At 53.0% G+C, this 19518-nt stretch overlaps 7 protein-coding genes across 7 annotated transcripts; 3 read left to right on the top strand and 4 right to left on the bottom strand.

Annotated features, from left to right (window-relative positions):
- Positions 1–130: 130 nt before the first annotated feature.
- Positions 131–2672, top strand: E0L32_004072 (uncharacterized protein; the record flags this gene model as incomplete). Its single annotated transcript, XM_031138442.1, has 6 exons — positions 131–211; positions 414–484; positions 562–1007; positions 1067–1365; positions 1419–1856; positions 1914–2672. The coding sequence occupies 6 exons, from the start codon at positions 131–133 to the stop codon at positions 2670–2672; spliced, it is 2094 nt and encodes a 697-aa protein (XP_030997788.1).
- A 71-nt stretch (positions 2673–2743) lies between these two features.
- Positions 2744–3821, bottom strand: E0L32_004071 (uncharacterized protein; the record flags this gene model as incomplete). The annotated part of the gene is made up of 2 exons (XM_031138441.1): positions 2744–3673; positions 3747–3821. The coding sequence occupies 2 exons, from the start codon at positions 3819–3821 to the stop codon at positions 2744–2746; spliced, it is 1005 nt and encodes a 334-aa protein (XP_030997787.1).
- A 336-nt stretch (positions 3822–4157) lies between these two features.
- E0L32_004070 (uncharacterized protein) lies at positions 4158–5886 on the top strand (the record flags this gene model as incomplete). The annotated part of the gene is made up of 6 exons (XM_031138440.1): positions 4158–4200; positions 4255–4551; positions 4599–4888; positions 4952–5070; positions 5127–5511; positions 5596–5886. 6 exons carry the CDS (start codon positions 4158–4160, stop codon positions 5884–5886), a joined length of 1425 nt encoding a protein of 474 aa, XP_030997786.1.
- A 627-nt stretch (positions 5887–6513) lies between these two features.
- Positions 6514–7638, top strand: E0L32_004069 (uncharacterized protein; the record flags this gene model as incomplete). Its single annotated transcript, XM_031138439.1, has 1 exon — positions 6514–7638. One exon carries the CDS (start codon positions 6514–6516, stop codon positions 7636–7638), a length of 1125 nt encoding a protein of 374 aa, XP_030997785.1.
- Positions 7639–8004: 366 nt separating this feature from the next.
- On the bottom strand, positions 8005–11811 carry E0L32_004068 (uncharacterized protein; the record flags this gene model as incomplete). The annotated part of the gene is made up of 3 exons (XM_031138438.1): positions 8005–9146; positions 9216–9400; positions 10007–11811. The coding sequence occupies 3 exons, from the start codon at positions 11809–11811 to the stop codon at positions 8005–8007; spliced, it is 3132 nt and encodes a 1043-aa protein (XP_030997784.1).
- Positions 11812–13058: 1247 nt separating this feature from the next.
- Positions 13059–17186, bottom strand: E0L32_004067 (uncharacterized protein; the record flags this gene model as incomplete). Its single annotated transcript, XM_031138436.1, has 9 exons — positions 13059–13467; positions 13574–13942; positions 14023–14725; positions 14797–14821; positions 14890–14976; positions 15036–15378; positions 16122–16591; positions 16647–17051; positions 17112–17186. 9 exons carry the CDS (start codon positions 17184–17186, stop codon positions 13059–13061), a joined length of 2886 nt encoding a protein of 961 aa, XP_030997783.1.
- Positions 17187–18191: 1005 nt separating this feature from the next.
- On the bottom strand, positions 18192–19375 carry E0L32_004066 (uncharacterized protein; the record flags this gene model as incomplete). The annotated part of the gene is made up of 2 exons (XM_031138435.1): positions 18192–18936; positions 18990–19375. The coding sequence occupies 2 exons, from the start codon at positions 19373–19375 to the stop codon at positions 18192–18194; spliced, it is 1131 nt and encodes a 376-aa protein (XP_030997782.1).
- Positions 19376–19518: the final 143 nt, after the last annotated feature.

The following is a 19518-nucleotide window of genomic DNA, read 5'->3' as shown; positions in this document are numbered from 1 at the left end:
GCTGTTCCGAAAGCCCCTGAAGCAGCACAACCTGGATTTGATTTTGCCTTTCCGTGATAGGAGCCAATGAAAGGCTCCATGCGCTAGCTAGGTGGTTTCACTGAAAGCCATCCGCTATCGGGCTGGCAACATGGAAGCCTCAGCTATTGACAACGGTTATGCTAGCGACCGCGCGCCGTCGTCCTCGCAGCCAAGGGGAGTCAGTCGAGCTGTAAGTAGCTTCCTACACTGCCCATCCAAGTCAAGCAATACCTTGGCACTTTCACCTGCGTCAATAGCTAAGATTCAAACAGTGCGACGCCTGCCGTACAAGAAAAGTACACCCATCTATATGTCTACACGACTGCTTCGTGACACTCATCTGAGAACAGGTGTGATGCAACCGAGAGCGCCCCTGTTCACACTGTGTCCAGGCGAAAATCAAATGCACAAATCAAGCAAGACCGACAGAGAAGAAGACGCGCATCCTCTTGACGACGCAGTAGTACGTCGCCTTGTCTAGACCTGGAACTCACTGTCGAAGCCCACTGTGCTATTAACACGAACCTAACCATTGCGCAGTGAGCAGAAGATCGACACCCTGGAGCGGCGGCTAGACGTCGCCATTGGTCTCCTGGAAGACCTTGCTCGCAAGTCAACATCTAGTGGCAATGCCGATGCAGCAGCCCACCGGGCGGAACAGCCAGCGCCTGCTTCTGTGGGTGCTGGGCGACAGCGCGATATCGACTGTGAGACCCTCGTGGAGGGGGACACGTCCATCGCGGCCCATTCCGTATTCGCAAATGACCTGCTCAAGAACTTTGTCGAAAATGGCTCATCCCTCAGCCCCAGTGAGGACATGCGTCAGACTTTGGACGCCCTCTCCAGCATTGTCACCACACTCAAGAGGCCCACCGCGGCTAGCGAAATGGCCTGGCCACAAGCTCCTACAGTCAAGCGATCACGTCCTCGGCATTGTGATCTGCCCCCCATCGAGAAGACGATGGGGCTCCTGATGTCTACTAAAGGTAATTACAAGCCGACGCCGACCCATGCTGCTATTGTCTAACGTGTGTCGCACCCCCAGGGAAGTCCAAAAACCTCGAGATGTCGTTTTGGGCATACGACTTCTACACCCTGAAGCGATTCTCTCTGCTTTGCCACCAGGTCTATTTTGACGAGTCGCAATCCGAATTCGACTTCATCACGGCCATGTGTGGACTCCTCTTTTTGTTCAAAGTCTACTCCCAAGATGTGTCAGGAAAGGAGAGGGAGGAACAACTCAGCTACGCCAAGTTGTGCCGCACCAACCTTGAAACTGCGCTGTCCAAGCTACCTCTCCACCTTCCAGCGCGACCTGATGTTATTGTTGCGGTCTTACTCGGAGTAAGCATAGCAAAGTAAAAGTGTCGAGGCGATGCTAACAGATGGCGCCACAGAGTTATCATGCAGTCGAGATCTCCAAGCCGTCACTAGCCTGGACCCTGAGTTCCAAGGCCATTGAACTGTGCCAAGTACTCGGCTATCACAATGCCTCATCTATGGAAGGTGACACACCGGACGTCATAGAATACAAGAAGGTCCTCTTCTGGAGCGCCTACCTCCTGGACAAGGGTTTCTCACTTCGGCTAGGCAGGCCGTCCAAGATTCCAGATTGGAGCATTACCGTGTCAGAGCCATCAACGCTCGATCCGCAGACGGAACCAGTCTTCAGTTACTTTAGATTATGGGTCAGATTCGCCCGGTGTCACGGAAACATCTACGAGTTGCTCTATAGCCCCGAGGCCTGTTCCCAACCGGCTCACGTAATGCAGACGCGTGTTCAAAGCCTCGCTGCCGAGCTCAATCAATTGGGCGATGCCATTCGGCTGACGAATGTGAGTTATACCGCCCCTTCTGATCCAACCTGCAAACTGATGAGCTATCTCTTTTAGGAGCACTGGAGCAAACAGGCCGACACCTTTGCTGGAAGCGAGGCTTTGGACTTTTGTGCGCTCTGGGACGATGTGCTCCGTCTTTCTCTGATCACGCTTGTCTACCGTGCCGAGCCGCGAAGCCCCGACTCTGCGACCACTTTCAGCTCAAGCTGCGTCCAGGCCGCGCGGAACACGCTGGAGCGGCACCACGCCTGCATGGCGGCCATGGGTGTAAAAGCCGACTTCTACTTTCCCCTGTATCTCTACTGGACAATTCTCTTCTCCCCCTTCATCCCATTTATCATCCTCTTCTGCCAGGTAATCGAAACGCGAAACCAGTCAGACTTGGTGTTGATGCAGGGATTCGTGACGTCCATACAAAAAGCGCCAGCGGTCAGCGAGGGCGCCAGCAAGATACACCATCTCTTTCAGACCCTGTACAATGTGGCTTGTCACTACATCGACCTAAGCCAGTCGCAGGTGCAGCTCAATAACGTGCACGCCAACGTGCAGATGAACGCGCACCTCACAGCTCTCGGGTTCATGCCGCGTGATGCTGACCAGGACCCAAACACGTTGCTCGATCCAATCCTTGGATGTCCCCAGGCATTACCGGGACAGTTAACACAGAATGCCTTCATGAGCCCAGGCTCGGCGCAGGGAACCGCGGGACCGACTTCAACTTTATGGATGCTGGACGACTGGTACAGCAGTAATCCTGCCTTGATGAGCATGGTCTATGGGACAGACTTGACTTTGGAGGATATCCAGCCTTGATCTTTACAACAAGTTGGTCTAGAGATGTCGTAGAGTACAGGATATTGGCGGTCCTCAGAACCAGATTCATTCTAAGTAGACGTTCCATCTCTGTCCTTCTCCTCTAAGCCGAACATCCTTGAACTGTTTGCCCATGCGGCTTCGCGGACCTTCTCAACACTTATTCCCTTGATTCCTGCGACTGCAAGTGCTACTCGATTGATGCAACAGCTCTCATTCCGACCCTTGACCATGACACCCATCTCAAATTTGTCCCGCTTCTTGCTGGCAGGCAGTGGCGGTGCATCGCCAAGATACCTTTTGGCTACTTCCGAGTTCGCCGTAATCTCTCCCCAAGGTGCATCCGTTTCGATCTGTAGGTAGTCCATAGGGATATTGCGGACCATCTCAAGGCTATCGGCATCCTGGAAGCTGAAGCCGTTAACGCTCACGTCGAACCCCAAGCTCGTGAGAGTCTGCATCTGACCCGTGGTGCCAACAAACGAGTGCACAAGGCCGCGCCGGGGAAGATGTGGCAAGTACTCCTTGATGATTTCAACAAAGTCGTCGAACGCAGCGCGACAGTGCAAGAAGAGCGGCAGGTCGAACTTGTTTGCCACAAACAGGTCTAATTGGCCTTTGAAAGTCTCGATCTGCTTCTCCCTGGGACAGCGGTCTGTTCGGTCATAGTCGAGCCCCAGCTCTCCAAATGCAGCGAGGAGGCTTGGCTTAGCCTTTAAAGCATCGTGGACAGCACCTGCTAGCCGGTCGAAATGGCCTTCTTCAGAGTACGGCTCGGAGGCGTGGTATGGGTGTATCCCGATGGTGGTACGGACTTGTTGGGGCCGTGACCGTGCAATGGCCATATTGAACTCGACGTCACTTAGTGACATGCCAGTCAACATGACCTTCATGACGCCTGCCTCCAGCGCCCTGTCAAGCACCGCAGAGAAGTCGGGCTCATGGTACTGCTTGTTTCGGTAGATGCCGGCAAACTCCTTTGCTGTTGCTGTTACCGCGACCTAGTCAAGGCACGGTGCATTAGGCTCTCAACTGGTCTCCAGGAGGTCACCTGTGAAGCATAGCCCAACTTACATCTGCGAAACGCAGTGCGGGGCCGGGTTGGCTGGCATCCTGTGCAGGAACGCCATTGACAGTAGCTGAACCCATGTAATACTTCCGCAAGGTGCTCACGTTTCTCGACACAGTTAGGAATGATGACAGAAATGACTAGGCTCTCTGAGAAAGGGCCCAATCGCGACATGAGTAGAACGGGAGTTGTGTTTTGGGGGGATCAGCAGCTTGACATTTCGGATTTGTCATCATCCTTCGTTAGCTCCCCATGCCTTCGTAAATGTGCGTCCCCCCCCCCCCCCCCCCCCCCCCCCCCCCCAACAGGCGAGACAACCTCGAAGATGGCGACCACAGTTCATTGCCCTTGACAGCCATAAGCTTTTTGAAAGGAGCGAATTCCCACGAATGAGTGATTCTTTTCCGACGAGGTAGATGGGCTCCCACTCGGTGGAAAGCGACGGCCTCGCCGAAACGAGTGCGTTGCGCCCTACACATTGTTACTTCAATTCGGCCGCTGACTCGTACCCAGGTGCCAATTTTCACTTCGTCACGGTATCTCATCCGAATGATGGAAAAGATCGAAGGATCAGGCGGAAGGCTCGATCGCATGCTCTCAAGCAAGCGGTAGAGAGGAAGCGAAGGGCGCAGCAACAGTCTGGCGACAACTTTCGATTATCATCTGCAACCGACTATTCGCGGGGAGTGGTCACCAAGAGAGATGCTCGAAATCTCGTTGTGCCACCACGTTCCCTATCCGCAAGCAAGCTTGACCCTTTTCAGTCTCTTGCGGTGGACTCTTCGAGGTTGCAAGCATTACTCGGCGACTGTAAGGACTCTCCCCTTTGCCATTGCAACGATGAACGTGCCTGACAGGGAACAATACAGCCAAGGTTAGGCAGGCCACGGAGCCAGTCTTTAGTGTTTCCGACAAGCTTGCGTATCAGAACTTCTGCGCAGTGTTCCAGGGTGGATTGGATGATCCGGCACTGGCAAACGCCATCATGCTGACCTTGGCATTTGCCGCAACCGGAGGAAGCATTGACGGAGAGTGCCTCTGGTATCAGAGCCAAGCCATCGGGTACATTCGCGAGAGAATGGACTCCCTTGATAGGGCTACTTCAACATCGACGATCGGAGCCATCTTACTTCTCGCTGGGGTAGACGTACGTACACAATCCTCCGCTGTATGCTTCTAGATTTTGGTGACTGACTTTCTTCTGACATAGGCTCGACTGGGGATGCAAAATCAAGTTCAGCTACACATGAGAGCAGTGCAGCAGTTGCTGGATATTTGCAGGGTGGGCGGGTTGTATCTGACGGACGGAATCAAACGAGCCATCTTCTGGTAAGATTGGAGGTCAAGGAATACTCCAAATAAACTGTTCTCATTCATTCGCATAGGCAAGACCTGAACGCCTCGGTAATGACAGGATCGAGCCGGGTGGTCAACCACACAACATTCGCCGAGCTGCAATGGAAACGGGATCCATTTTTGCCCACGTTCTTTGAGCTACCACCCGGATTTCGGAAACTATCACATCTGCTCACCCAAGACTTCATCGATGTGCTTGAAGATATCAATGCACTGCAATGTATACGGGAGTTTGCCCGTCCTTCGAGTGGCTACCTTATCTCAATGGCACATATCAACAACCACCAGGCATCGATTCAGTCTCGGCTCAAGGGTTTGTACAAAGCATCGCTGGTCGTCGAATGTTGCTATCTTGCGGCATATTTATGCTCAAGCATGCTATGCTGCAAGGTTTGGTGTGCCCTGGTGATACCTGTAAGTCCCCAGTCATGGTCCCCTGGGCTAGAACACCTTTTATAATTTTATAAGGACCTTGCTAACTATCCCCTGCAATAATAGTCTCATATTTCATCAAAACTGCTCTTTACACTTGAGCTAGCAGAGAAAGATCCGGTATGGGACAAGCATCCTGAATTGCTCCTCTGGCTTCTGTACATCGGAGGGGCGTTCGCATCAGATGCAGTGACGCGCTCGGGTTACGTACGAGCGCTGCGGGAGAGACATAGCTCTCGGTATACAAGCCGCTCCACGTCTTGGCAGAAGGTGCTCCAGATTATGAAGCAGTTCATCTGGTCGGACGATGCGTTCATACCGCATGTCAAGACGTTCTGGAAGGAGGTGTCAGTGTAGATTGAGGAGGCTGGATCTCTAATTATGCTTTGAGCGAGGCGTTCTGGCATCACGGCTTCCGGGTCATAAAAAATATGCACTTTGTGTCTTAACTAAATACTAACGTCGTTCTCAAATATTACCATGGAAATATGATGATGTTTGAGTTTTGTCGCCTCGGATGATGCGAAATCAACTAACTAAACCGTTTCAGGAAGTATGTCATGTCTCTTTTGGGGAAAATCTCCCCGACGGATTGGGAAGTACCCACTTTCCGCAACAGGAATAATCTCATTACTCACTTTAGACATGACATTGCAAGTGTTTGTAATACTTGGGAGAAAAGGTACTTAACTAATAATCGAGAGGGAATCTTGAACAAGGATGCAATATCTCTATTCTTCTTTTCTGATTCTACTATGGCGAGATTAATAATTCTGGTTGTTGATGGTTCCACATCACATTTCTAAGCATCTACATTTCAGGGCAGGAGGACCGTGTAAGCCGGCAACGTTCAGTGGTCACTGATACATAAGGGTCCTAGGGTCTCTCGTCGTTCAAATCAACGGTCAGGCTGGACAGTTATCGTCTTCAGCACATATTAGATCATCGCAAAAGTCAAGTCTTTTCTCTCTCCCGATCTAAACCATGGCCGAGTCTCGTCTCTTTAAGCCCCTCAAGATTGGCAATGTGGAAGTCAAGCACCGCATAGGAATGCCATCACTCACACGCCTCAGGGCAGACCAGGACCGTGTACCGACGCCAATGATGAAGGAGTACTACGCACAGCGCGCCGCCGTCCCTGGCACCCTTATCCTCGCCGAAGGCACATGCGTCTCACCAGCAGCCTGCGGTGGCTGGCCCGGCGCCCCGGGCCTGTGGAGCAGGGCACAAATTGCCGCGTGGAGGGAGATAACTGACGCGGTCCATGCCAGGGGTTGTTTCATCTTCTGCCAGCTCTTCGCATTGGGCCGCGCCGGCCAGGTCGAGGTTGCCGAAAAAGAAGGCATTGACATCATCGCGCCCAGCGCCCTTCCAATTGATGAGAACTCCCCGGTTCCGCGGGCCATGAGCGTCCAGGACATCCAGGAAATGACGCGAGACTTTGCTGTTGCTTCGCGGAACGCGATCGATGCCGGGTTTGACGGCGTCGAATGCCATGGCGCCAATGGCTACCTGCTCGACCAGTTCATCCAGGACACGAGCAACATCCGCGATGACGACTACGGCGGCAGTGTGGAGAACAGGTCGCGGTTTATCCACGAGGTCATGCAGGCCATGGCTGATGCCGTGGGCTCGGAGCGCGTCGGCCTTCGTCTGAGCCCCTTCAGTACGTTCCAGGGCATGAAGATGAAGGACCCGATCCCGCAGTTCTCCGACATTATCGGCAAAGCCAAGGCTCTAAAGCTTGCTTACCTTCACCTGGTGGAGTCGCGCATCTCCGGGTCTGAAGATTGCCATGGGAATACAGAAAGCCTCGACTTTGCGTACAAGCTCTGGGACGGGCCCCTCCTCGTTGCTGGTGGCTACAAGGCTGCCAATGCGCGGAAGCTTGTGGATGAAAGTTATCCAAACAAAGACATTGTTGTGATGTTTGGGAGATATTTCTTGTCGAACCCAGATCTTGTCTTCAGGATTAAGGAAGGCGTGGAGTTCAACGCATACGACCGACGCACTTTCTATTCCAGTGACCCGGTGACAGTGGGATATCTGGATTATCCCCTCAGTGCGGAGTTTCTAGCAAGGCAGAAGCTTTCAGTCTTGCCAGCTTGATAGAGGTCGAACCGCAGAATGACAATAGTTCTAAAGAAGCGTCTTCGAACTATTAATTAGATTGATAGTCCTTTTCAAGCTCTGATTGTATTGGATTGAAAAGAAGACCCTTCGAGTGCACAACTTTACCATGGCATTCGGTTTACACGTCCAATAAACCACGCGAATCAATACAAGGGCCTCACTTTACTTATTTTCAAAGTTCAACAACATTCAAGGACTTTCATATCCATAGTGTACTGGTGTCTCTAAGTTCTAAGTAGCTTTTACAGGTCATGTTTACTGTCCTACATGTCTTGAACCTCAAAAGGCTGGGTAGCGAAGCGAACCTCCGTACCTTGTCTCTGGTGTCACAGCCACCAGTCTCTATTGTTGCAATCGTTCATTGGCAAGTTTGCGAACCAATCGCTGTCCCTCCGTCAGGCCTGGTTCCTCTTCATCAAACCGGCGGAGTCCAAGCGCTCTCTGGCCGTCCGCCGAAAGGACATTCTCGATCCTGGCACCGCAGTCTTCGTGTGTGTACTCCCTTTCGCCGTCGTGGCTGCGTGCAAAATCTGAAGGTGTGTCACCCCGGAGGAATTCCGCTTTGGTGTGCACTAGGGACTCGATGTTGTAGGGCGTGAGAGGGTTGCATGCGTTATAGAAGACGACAGAATCGTTTTTGCCAGGATTGGTCGGATCGACGCCATGGACAAGATCGCAATGCCAAAAGACATAGTCTCCAGGCTTCACGGGGGGGATTCCGATGATGGCGCGCTCTAGGTCCAGATGCGGATGGTTCTCGGCCGTAGGGAAGAACTGTGTCTCACCAGGTGTCGCCCCGGGGAAGGTCGGAAGGGTGTCGTTGTACTCTCCTGTGTGGAACAGCGGGTGGAGCATGATGTAGGCCATCGATAACTTGAGAGACGGAAGAAGTCGCAATGTGCCCTCGCCAGTGTTGGTGTGCGAGAGCGAAAGCCAACCCTGCAAACTCCTCCATGCGGAGCAGGAGATGCGATCCTGCTCGTAGAGTTGGCTTTTGGCATTGATCCGGTGATCGGCCGCCCAAGCATCCCACTCAGGCCAATTGCCCTCGAATATCGATGCAAAGTTCTTCCGGTACTCTTCGTCTTCCCATCGCTCCGTCCCGCCACTGTCTAGGTGTGGTGGTAGTGGGAATTGGCCCGGATCGTTTGTCGGGTATCGGATACGAATGCGGTCTGGGTAAACTATTTGGCTGTCGAGGTCGATCGGGATGGAGGGGTCGGATACGTGCCAGAGCCTGGACACGGAGCGCATTGCTTTCATGACTACAGGGTGAGAGCGCATTTCTACTTGTGCCTTTGTCCAGAACACGTTCCATCCTGCCGGCCGAGCTTTCGGATAGCCGCCAACGCCAGGGTGCCGATGCACGTAGTCCTTCAACGATGCCTCCCAGCCACTTGCCACATCCTCCGGCACCACGTTGCGTAGAATCACACACCCACGGTCACGGACAAGATTTGCAAAGTCCTTCGGTAGCTCGCCACCTAAGAGCAGAAGACAGCTCATTAGCATGGATGGGCGAGGGGTGCGCAAAAGGTGACTTGATCTCCTACCATTCTCCAGCACATCTGCAAAGGAGATCTCCGGCACCATAGCAGGCCCATGTTTGGCAATGAAATCGACTTCGGACTTGAGGAGATTGATAAGCCTTTCATAGGACTGGATGACGTCCTGTTTATGCTCTGCCTTGACTAAAGACTGCTTGAGCTCAGAGAATCGCTGATCAAGCAAGGGGATGCTACAACAATGGATTGATTAGCCCGCCAAGGTGCTGCTTGATCTCCCACGACAATGAATAAACACACCTGACGGATTCTTGTAATAAGATTTCCATTTCTGCTTCTCTGCTCTCTACGACGGAGTAGCGTGGGACAACGTGAGGGACGAGACTGGATGGCTACGCAGCCGTTTAATTTCTGGACTGCTTTCGCTGCATATCCTCTGCGCCCCTTTAAATGGCGAGTACACTCTGACTCTAGAGCTTGGTAACTGCATCTGAAAGAAGCGGATGAGGTTCGGATCGCCCGCCGTACAGTTTCGCGGCCAAGAACTAATCATTCTCAGAGTCTCATTTTGCCGACCGAGCCGACCACGGTATGGTAAAAGCCATGAAACGGTGACCCAGTGGCCAGTGGGGGCAACTGTTAGTCTCGCCTGCACACCCGTTCTCCCTGTGAACGCACCATGCTATGTCAGGCAGTCCTTTTCACCCCGTATTTGGTTTGAGTGGAGGACGTTAGTTAGATGGCTAGAGGGATCCTTTGTGGGGATATCCTTTCGGAGAGGGAGATGTTATCTCTCTCCAGACGTACATTCTACCTAGATGATTTATTACGTCTCTCACTACTGTGACAGTACAAACTTGTCAACTCGGCTATCCTGCAGCAATTGCACAACTCCGACAAGGGGCTGTCCTGATTTGTGGTCCTCCAGAGCAACTGATAACGCATCGTACGCCCTCTGATAGTTCTCCCCCCTCTTGCGGAAGCGAGAGTACCTATCTATGATCCACGCCCGGTGGATAGGATCGTCGGTCTCAAGCGCTGCAACGAAGAGAGGCCATGCTATCCTCGCCACGGCTCCTTCTCCCTCATCACTCAGGGTTTTGTACGCGAGATCCATGATGTCTCGTAGCGCATCGCGCTGCTCACTGTTCAGCCTGCCTGACTTGTTGGTAATCCGGTGAAAGCAGAGAGTGACGGCCAGGAAGAGCGGTAGGATGTACCGAATATTCCTTATTAGTCTCCAGTTGGCCCGGGTATCATCAAAGGCCAACACGCGACCTGCCTCGAAATATTCTGTATACTGCTTTCGTACATCTCGAAGAGCGTCTCCAATCTGCACGAAGGGATCTAGCTCGGGCTGGTTTTCCCACTGGTTGTGAGTAGACGCTGGGAGTCGTGAGATAAGAAACCGCAGCTGGCCCGTCTCGGACTGCAGGCTCCAGAGCCGCATCGTGACAAGATCTTCAAGCACTTGATGCTGGGGGTAGGCAGGCCCCCATGAGCCTTGGTACACTAGGTTGGAATGTCTCTGTAGTGCCACGATGGTCCGAAGCCGTGAGCATACAGCGTGGCGATCATGTCCGAGGGTTACATCACCCAAGAGATCATTGAAGCCACCGCCCAGTCCATGGAAGGAAGCGCCCCCATCTGTCAGTGCGATCCAGCAGATCATGAGGCAACTGAAGGGAGAGAGGTGTCCCAGAGTCCGCTGGGAGTCAGGAGAAGTGCCGGTCGCGCCAGCGCATCTCGGCTGGTACTCCTCCGTAATGTCCTGGATATACTGCAGCCTGTCTCGAAGAAAGACTGCCGCTCCCTGGAAGTGAGCAATGAGGCCGGTGCCACACCCGTCACCAAACCGCTGTTCATAGGAGATCATGAGCCACAGCGCGGCAAGGATGTCATCGAACATGGAATCGGTGACGGTCTGCGCTGTAATGTCTGCAAGTAGCGCGAGGGCTGCTCCGTAGTGCTCCATCGCCTGTGACCGGCACTTCTGGGCCTCCCCGCCGGGGGCACACTCCTCGTACGATCGTCGTTGTCCGCCCAGAGCGCATACCATGTGTAGTACGAGCGAGCTGCTGCGTGCCCGTTCCCAGATGAGCGCCGGGCCTGAGAAGTCGACGGCTCTGGGGTCCACCTCGACTGAAATGGTGTGTCGAAAATGGTGGATAGCCTCAGTGTCGGACGGTGACAGGATCAAGGCGCAGGCGGGCGTGACAGAAGTTGCAATGCTAGCCGACGAAGCTGGCGGCTCCAGTGCCGGGGTCGAGCCGTAGCTGAGGAGCACCTCCGAGCTGAGGCTGCCAGGGGTGGTGACGTTAGGTCGGGTGAGCTCGCCATTTGCTGGTGGGGGTGCTGAAGATGGCTCGGTGTCCCTCAGCTGCGCATTCGATGTCGGCGCTGGAGGACCTGCCGCCGCCCGCTTCCGGCGAACGTATGGCTTGCGCGGCCGCTCGCCATAGTCACAAACCCTCTCTAGGCGGGTGCATCGGTCGCACCTCGGCCTCGCTTCGTCACACTTGACCTTCTTGTCGCGACACGTCCAGCATCCCCGTCGCGATCGCAAATCCCGCGTGCGCCAAGGATTGCGAAGAAACCCTGTGTCTAATCCGGGGGGGGAAGCCTCTTGGTCGGAAGAATCCATCTCCAGGACTGGGAATTTGTGGCTGGGAAACAAAAAGTCTGACCAGAAAGGCGTCGTCGAGGTGGATGTGGTCGCTGACTTCCAGGTCGGGCCGCGGCTTTCTTAGATTCTTTTGTGGTTGATTCAATTGTTGTTCAATAGTTGATTGTCCGCAAATTGCCGATCGGCCCGAGAGCAGGCACCTTAGCCGATTCCTAGTCGATCATGTCCCCCGCACGAGGCTTGACTTGGTTTCATTAGCTTGCATCTAGTACCTCACGCGGTTGTGTGGCCATCCAGCCGGAACTGAGGATTATTGTTGAACCTTGATGGATAGGCCTCTCTTTGCTGTCGGATGTGTTCCTCCTCAACTCCTCAACTCCTCAACGCAAGACAAAATGGGTGTTCTCCAGCTAATCACGGGGTGATGTTTACACTCAGTCGTATGGAAATTTCTACAAGCTAGCTAACGGTATTGGTGCGATTCTATCCGTGTTGCCTTATCTACAATTCGGCTATTCAGGCGAGGACCACCCAGTAAGCGTATTGACCTGTCATACTTCTTCAGCTGATGTCGACAGACATGTTTTGCCTAGTACTTGCTAAGTCAATCAAGACCGAGCTAGCCTTGATAAGGGTCTTGCCACGGAGCGCGTGTCCTGAACTGTGATACGGCATCGAACGCAGACATCTACGATGAGAAGCATTGTACAGACTACGGCCTTCTATTTTGAATGCTCTTGCAATACCCCGATCATTTCGTTTTGGCTTAAGAGAGGAGAAGGCAATATGAAGGAGACAGACTCTACTTCGTGTAGGTGGAAGTTGAGATGAAAGTAGATCTGAGACGCTGCCAATGTCGGCGTTCAAAGGGAATATGACGGCTCCGCCGACTAACAGCAGTGTGGACAATGTACGCGCTATAGCTGGTAAACATATGGAAATCAAGTAGTGTCTGGGATCCAAAAGCTTCTGTAGCCTGAAAGTGTCAAAGATTGATAATGCAGCAGGCGGCAATGCATTCCGCTATAGCTTCTAAATCCAATAAAGAAGCTCAACCTGACAGACCAGATGGTGTTTATCAACATGATCTTTTAACCAAATCGAGATTGGTGATATGGCCAAATTATTCGACGCTGAAATAACATGAAATAAAATACATGTGGTGAGCGCTACACCTTTGAAATCCAGAGGTTTCAACTTCTGCCGCTATGATTTCCCATTCCGTCCACTTGATTTTGCCATTCCAAGACTTCCAGAAAAGAGGATTAGGACATCTGAGCCGCCTCAGCAGCCTTCTCCTCCATAGCCTCCTTGTCAGCCAGTTGTCTCTGATGGGGCATACCCTCGACAATATGGATCTGGGCGCCAATGCCGCTCGTCTCGTAACGGTTGAATTTGAAGACGGACACCTGGTTTCGGAACAACTCGTCCAACTCCTCGAGACCCCGGGAGCCAGTTTCGGGCACAAACAAAAAGGCCCACACCGCGGCAGCGACAGACATACCGCCATAAAGAAGGCCGATCCGCCCCTCCAGGCCACCGTAGCCCTTGTCTTGAATGTAAGGGCTGACGAAAGAGATTAATACGCTAACGCAGAAGCCGCAGACTGTGGCAATTGTGATTGACTTTTCGCGGAGCACGAGGGTTGGCACCTCCGCTGTGATGATCCAGACACTGGGCAGTCGGACAAGTTAGCAAAAGTCCGATTGCCGGTGGAAGGTTAGGGAGCCCAAGATGCCAATCTGGAAATAAGCAAGAAGGGTCCAGGTAAAGGTCTTACCAGCTACTCCATCCGATCGAGGTAAAGATCTGCCAGAGAAAGATGGCTGCCATAGCTCCGTTCAGCGTGCTCTTGCTGGTCGCTTGCGGACCAAACCCTGTGATTCCAGCAACAGAGCATAGGCTTGCGGCCATGATGATAGCCGAAACAATCATGATCCAGCGACGGCCGAAACGGTCAGGGAGATAGAACGCGAAGGCACTGGAGATAGCCATACACATACTCATCAGCACGTTGATCATGTATGCATCCTCAAAGCCGATGGCCTGAAAGAAGACAACTGAGTATTGACTCATGAACGAGATGCCTTGAGCCTGTTGAAAGGACTGTACTCCAATCATGATCAGTGTACGACGAAGATTGGTATTGCTAGAGAATAGAGATCATTAGTAGATTTAGGCGAATCGTGGGAACCGAGCTCTAACAAGAAGCAAAACTCCCTCACATACCTAAAGCAGTCGAGCCATGTACCATGGCTCAGTGCCTTATTCTCCTCCTCAGCAGCTGCAATAAGTTGGATTTCTTGATCAATGATATCCCGGTCAGCTCGAGGACGAAGTCTCTCCAGCTCTCTTCTAGCCTCATCAGCCTTTCCAATACCCAGCAGCCAGCGGGGGCTCTCAGGCATGAAGAAAGAGCCGGCAAGAAAGACAAGAGGCAGGACAGCCTGTAGGATGATCGGCGTGCGATATGCCCACTGGTCCGTTCGCTGATACAGACCCCAGTTACACGTAGCCACGAGGACTGCACCGACTCCAATGGAGAATTGGTAAAAGTTGACCAGCGTGCCACGAACCGAAAGAGGAGCAACCTCTGCCAGGTATGCTGGAACGGTATTGGCCAGAATACCAAGAGCGACAGCGGTAATGATGCGACCAACAGTGATCTGCCAGTAAGAAGTAATGGCTGTACTCTGAATGACGACACCGACGAGAGCGATCACATAGGATAGCTGCAGGGTACGAACTCGGCCAAGAGGCCTGCCGACGAAGCCCGAGAGCAGCGCGCCCATTGCCAATCCGGCCATAGGTAAGCCGCTCCCAGCAGACTTCCAACTGGAAGGGATATGGTAATTATCTTCCGAAGCATTGTAAGTCCCAAACACTTTCGCAAACTGTTCCATGCCGAGTACCCCAGACCAATAGCCGAAGTCTATAGGCACGAGCAATCAGCGTCTAGAGCGGGTGAGTCAAGGGGGAGACGGCAGTTGAAAACAAGCGTACCGATGCCAAAGGACAATCCGCCAAGCTGGACAAGAGAGTTAGTCCAAATCATGCGGACTGCGGGGGTATGTAAGATGCACGCAGAACACTTACGGAGCAAAACAAAGCAACAACCAAAGTCGGCCCTGTCAGTTCCTCGAAGAAATGCATGGCGTGGGCTATTTGGCTTGTGTCGGCTGGCTGGTTGTTGAAGAGTCCAGGACAAGCAGATCAGGATCTCTTGTTAGAGGGCCACGAACCACAGGGCTGTGTAGAGCGAACGAGGAGGGAAATGTGCAAAAGATAGTTCTGACCGACAAAGATAATTCCTGATCGACGACACTGGCGATTTTTATATACGAACTCGTAGCCGCTTCCGATGCCAGGCCAGGCTGGCTTATCTGCGCAGTACCGAGAATGGATACCTCCAACATTGAAGTTCCGCTCCAGATCCGCTCCAGGTCCCTGACCCCAGATTGTCCCAGATCTGGTGCGTGCGCGGGGAAGGGGTCATGAGTTTGGAATTGGAAACAAGCAAAAGTGCTCTCAAACGGAGAATCTAGATTCAAGAGAGATAGGCTGGCTGATTCAACCGCCCCAGCACTAGCTAGACTAGTTAAGCAAGCTAGCCACCTTTCCTACCATTGGCATCCTACTCCACTGACTTGTTGGTGGCGAACGAGTAGGTCGGCACGGTCGGTTATTTTGGTATCTCATCATTGGGATCACGTCTCATTTACTACACCCTGGACCCTGAAGAGAAGAGGCGGGGTAACGAGGGTCGCAACCGACTCTGCACTCTTAGTCACCGGAACTGCACCTCAATTGATAGAACCAGGCGCAGTCATGCCAGTGATGCAGGCTATTATGCATCGATTTTGCATCTGGTCACTATTAACTTAACTTAGGTACCTAAGACTAGGACTGTGCAAAAGGTTGGGAACCCATCCCATCACCAGCTGCGGCACGAGAGTCATCCACGTCAATACCCCCACGGGCCCATGCCATCTATACTTGCCAAGACGAGCAAGGGGCAGTGTTCAACCGTAAATCATGCAAGGCCGTGACACACAGGCACGCAGGCACAAGGCTAGAATTGCGGCGTGATAATGAAATAGACTGCCTAGTTGGCTAGTTGACCGGAGGCGGGAGATTGTTGCAGCTTGTATTGAGTACTGTGCAGTGACAAGATCTAAGTTCTATTGAGCCGCGATAGTGACTCGAAACTTCTACCGTCTGTCTATGTACAAACATTTCGTCGCCTCGATGAAGCCAGGAGTTGGCCAATCCCTGCGGTAGTATCCCGAGCGAATTGCTTAGACCGCGGATGGCTAGGGTAGTCATACCAGAAAACGTGCGGCATTCCCTGGTAGACAACAACCTCTGTCGGAACCCCATTCTGTTTGAGCTGACGGGCATAGATGAGGGCCTCGTCTCGAAGCATATCGGCACCACACACTTGGAAGAAGTGCGGTGGCAGGTTCGCGTGTCCCGTCGGCCAGAGTAACGGACTCCAGTACGGTGAGGAAAACTCGGGTTCCATCACGCGGTCATACAGACTGATAGACTCAGCTGTCAGCGAGAGACCACTGCTAAGAGTCTCCCGGCTCCGATAAAGAGCCTTGTACTCCTCTGTAACTGCCTGGGGTGCCAAGGCTGGAGATGCATTGAGGTAAACCCCAGTCACCGGAGGGGAAAGCTTTTCATCTCTAGCCTTGTGAACCAGCGGTATGGCGAGATGGCCTCCTGCGGATGTGCCACCAATCACGAAGCCCAGGGATAGATCGGCTCCGAGCTTCGAGGCGTTGGCACAGATCTGTATGATTTAGTATGTGACCATCTCAAGAGCTATGTTTTTGGGGACAACCAACCCAGACAAGAGCATCCCAACAATCATCCCACGGCGTCGGGAACTTAATCTCGGGCGCCATCCGATATTCCAGACTAATCGATACGCATCCATGAGCCTGTGCAGAGGTGATACACCCTGGTGCCTCCGCCTCGGCATTGCCTGCACAAAAGCCACCGCCGTGGAATAGGAGCACGAGGGGAGCGCCCGATACCGGCGTCTTCCGCGAGCGATAGAGGAGACCCCGAAGCTGATATCCATCCCGGGTTGGGATGAAGATCTCGGTCTCTATCACCTCGCCCCCAGTCTCCCGGAGCACGTCGTCTGCGCCTGCCTTGAACAAGGGGTGCCATCTCTTACGCATTTCGTGGATCTTGGAGGCGTCATGAGTACCTGTGAATCGTGGCTTGGCCCCGTCTTTGAGCATCTATCAAATACTTGTCAGCCTCGTAATATCGGACACCGAATTGGTTCCAGATCGCCATACTTGCTCCAGCTCACCATCAGGCTCGCCCAGGCGCTCCCATCGTGTGGGGTTGTCGAGGATCGAGTTCGAAGCCATGATCCTTTGTATCTTGCGCAAAAAATCTTAGAATCTGGTCAGGCTGACTTGGACTATTGGGTTTGATGTTTCCAAGATTCTCAAGGCCTCTCTAATGCTCCAACAAGAATGAGAATTGGCTTTGCTCCGGGCATGTACGCCCCTTTGTTAAATCCTGTGCAGCGATACTGGAGGCGATGATTCCTTACCCGACACTATGCAGCGTCACTTATCCGATAAATACAAGGTGGAAGTACGTTTCGTCTCCCTGACACCGAAAATAGTCCAGCATTTTCCTATCACAAATGAGTAAAGAAAGTCCTTTGAAGTAGCGTCTCGAGTAGCAATTTGCGGCCACACCAGATCTAGTCTTTTTGACCGGCTCGGTCGGCTCGATCGGCTAAAGACAAAAGCCCTCGATAACAGCCAGAGTCTATCAACACTTTAGATACCGTGCGTTTCAATCCCAAGCCGCTCAAGGATGAATGGGGGCGCAGTCGGGGCACTAATTACGTTTTATCATGCTTTTCCTCGGATGGTGTTCAGCTATCTACCGATAAATTCGCACCGATACCTAAGCTTGATCACAGTCTGCTTTATAGCAGAAGTCCATGAAGGACGCGATCTGGGCCCACGATATGAATATCTCTCGCTACTGTTGCTCAGGGCACCCTTTCGCTAGCTAAACCCGTATATGTCAGGGAAAAGTGTCATCTTCAACGGTTCGATAGGTTTGGTATTGAGCTGTCTGGAGATCAGCTTCACTGGCCCTGCAGTTCGCCGTCGAAGTGGCCAGCAACACCGTTTTCGCTTGGACAAAACATTCCTGCCCTGAAACTCGAAGGAGATGCCATCAGCAAGGCGGCCACCAACCTGTTCCGGTGAGGGCTGGGCAGTGTCGGCATTGCCGGGGTGGAAGCTATGTTTGTGAGCCTCAGACAGGAGTCGACACTACTTTCTCTAGCTTAACTGATCAACACCCTTCTTTCCTCATGATAACCCTGTCAGTCGTGCAGTCTCGGACCGTCACTCCATCCTCGCCAGTTCCTCTGCAAGTACACTTTCGTCTCTCTGACGCATGAGCCACAACGTCACGCCCACTGGGCCGGAGATTAACGTCCTCCCAGCCATATGCATCACGGTCCGAGCCCTCTGCCCCTTCGCGAACGCATCCGGGCAGAAACCGCCAAGCAGGGTTGCAGCCCAGACGACCCCAACGAGGGAGCCAACCAGATGATCGTACTTGTAAAATTCGTGCATGATCTGCGCCCCAGACGCCCATGGATCTACCTGGTGCGGTACTGCCGGAATGTACACACGCGCAAAGCTGAGCCGCGTGACGTAGAGGATGGCATACGACAGAATCTGCGTGAAGGTAGCAATCCCTAACGCAAAGTCGTAAACGATGCGTAGCGCTGCCGAATCGATCTCGGCCTGGCGTGCCCCGACGTATTGGCCGGCGTGCATCCTCCGCAGTACCTTGGCGGCGAGAAACTGCCAGAACCCGAGATAAAGAGGAAATAGCATGCAGAGGGCCGTGAGCCACTGGCGGAAGGATGCGTCTCGGAAGGGAGACACGGTCAGTATCAAAGGCAGAATCAGGCCAGGAAATAGAGCCGGCACGACCGCCACAAGTTTGAAGGGGTCGTTGAGGTGCACGGCGCTTGACAAGTCTCTCGACCTGGACATCTTAAGTAGGTGAATGATGGCGAATATGGGCGTGATGCTGGCGAAATCAAAGAGGATGATGAGAGTGAGCCAGAGGCCCGTGCTTGCATATCGTCAGTTTGAGGCTCAGCAAAGAGTGGGCGGCACGTTGCTTACAGCGACAAGACGTGATGCGCATTGCCCTTGCGGTGGCTCTCGATGACGAGGAGCAGGCAACCAGCAACGAGATCGCCACAATGGGACAGACAGTACAGTGTCACCTCGGGGTGAAGCTGGGTGGCAAACCCAGAGAGCAATATGTTGGCCCGTATGCACAATCTGTCGATGAACGGAATCCCAACATAACGCGTCACGAGAACGTCTCCAGTGTCGGGAAGATACTGGGGTCCGTGGCCAGCCAGCGTGCTGCTGATGTACTCACTGAAGCCATTGCGTGAAAGCTGACCAAAGGTGTTATCGATGCCAAAGACCAGGAGACCAACGAGTATTGCTACAGACAGCTTGGGAACTGATCTCCCTAACCAATACTCATTGCACGACATGGTGGAAGTAGAAGACGGTGTGATGCCTGGTGATCGGTATTAACGGGGCTGAAATTGGGTGGAGAATTTACTGAGGGAAGAGGGGGTTTGAGAAATGGGGGGACGTCTAGTCTTCGGTAATTTTCGAGTCCCGCACAGCCAAT

Source organism: Thyridium curvatum (genome assembly GCF_004353045.1).
Source record: "Thyridium curvatum strain D216 chromosome Unknown NODE_19_length_512963_cov_79.951035, whole genome shotgun sequence".
NCBI lineage: Eukaryota > Fungi > Ascomycota > Sordariomycetes > Thyridiales > Thyridiaceae > Thyridium > Thyridium curvatum.
This window is presented reverse-complemented; position numbering and strand designations above follow the sequence as displayed.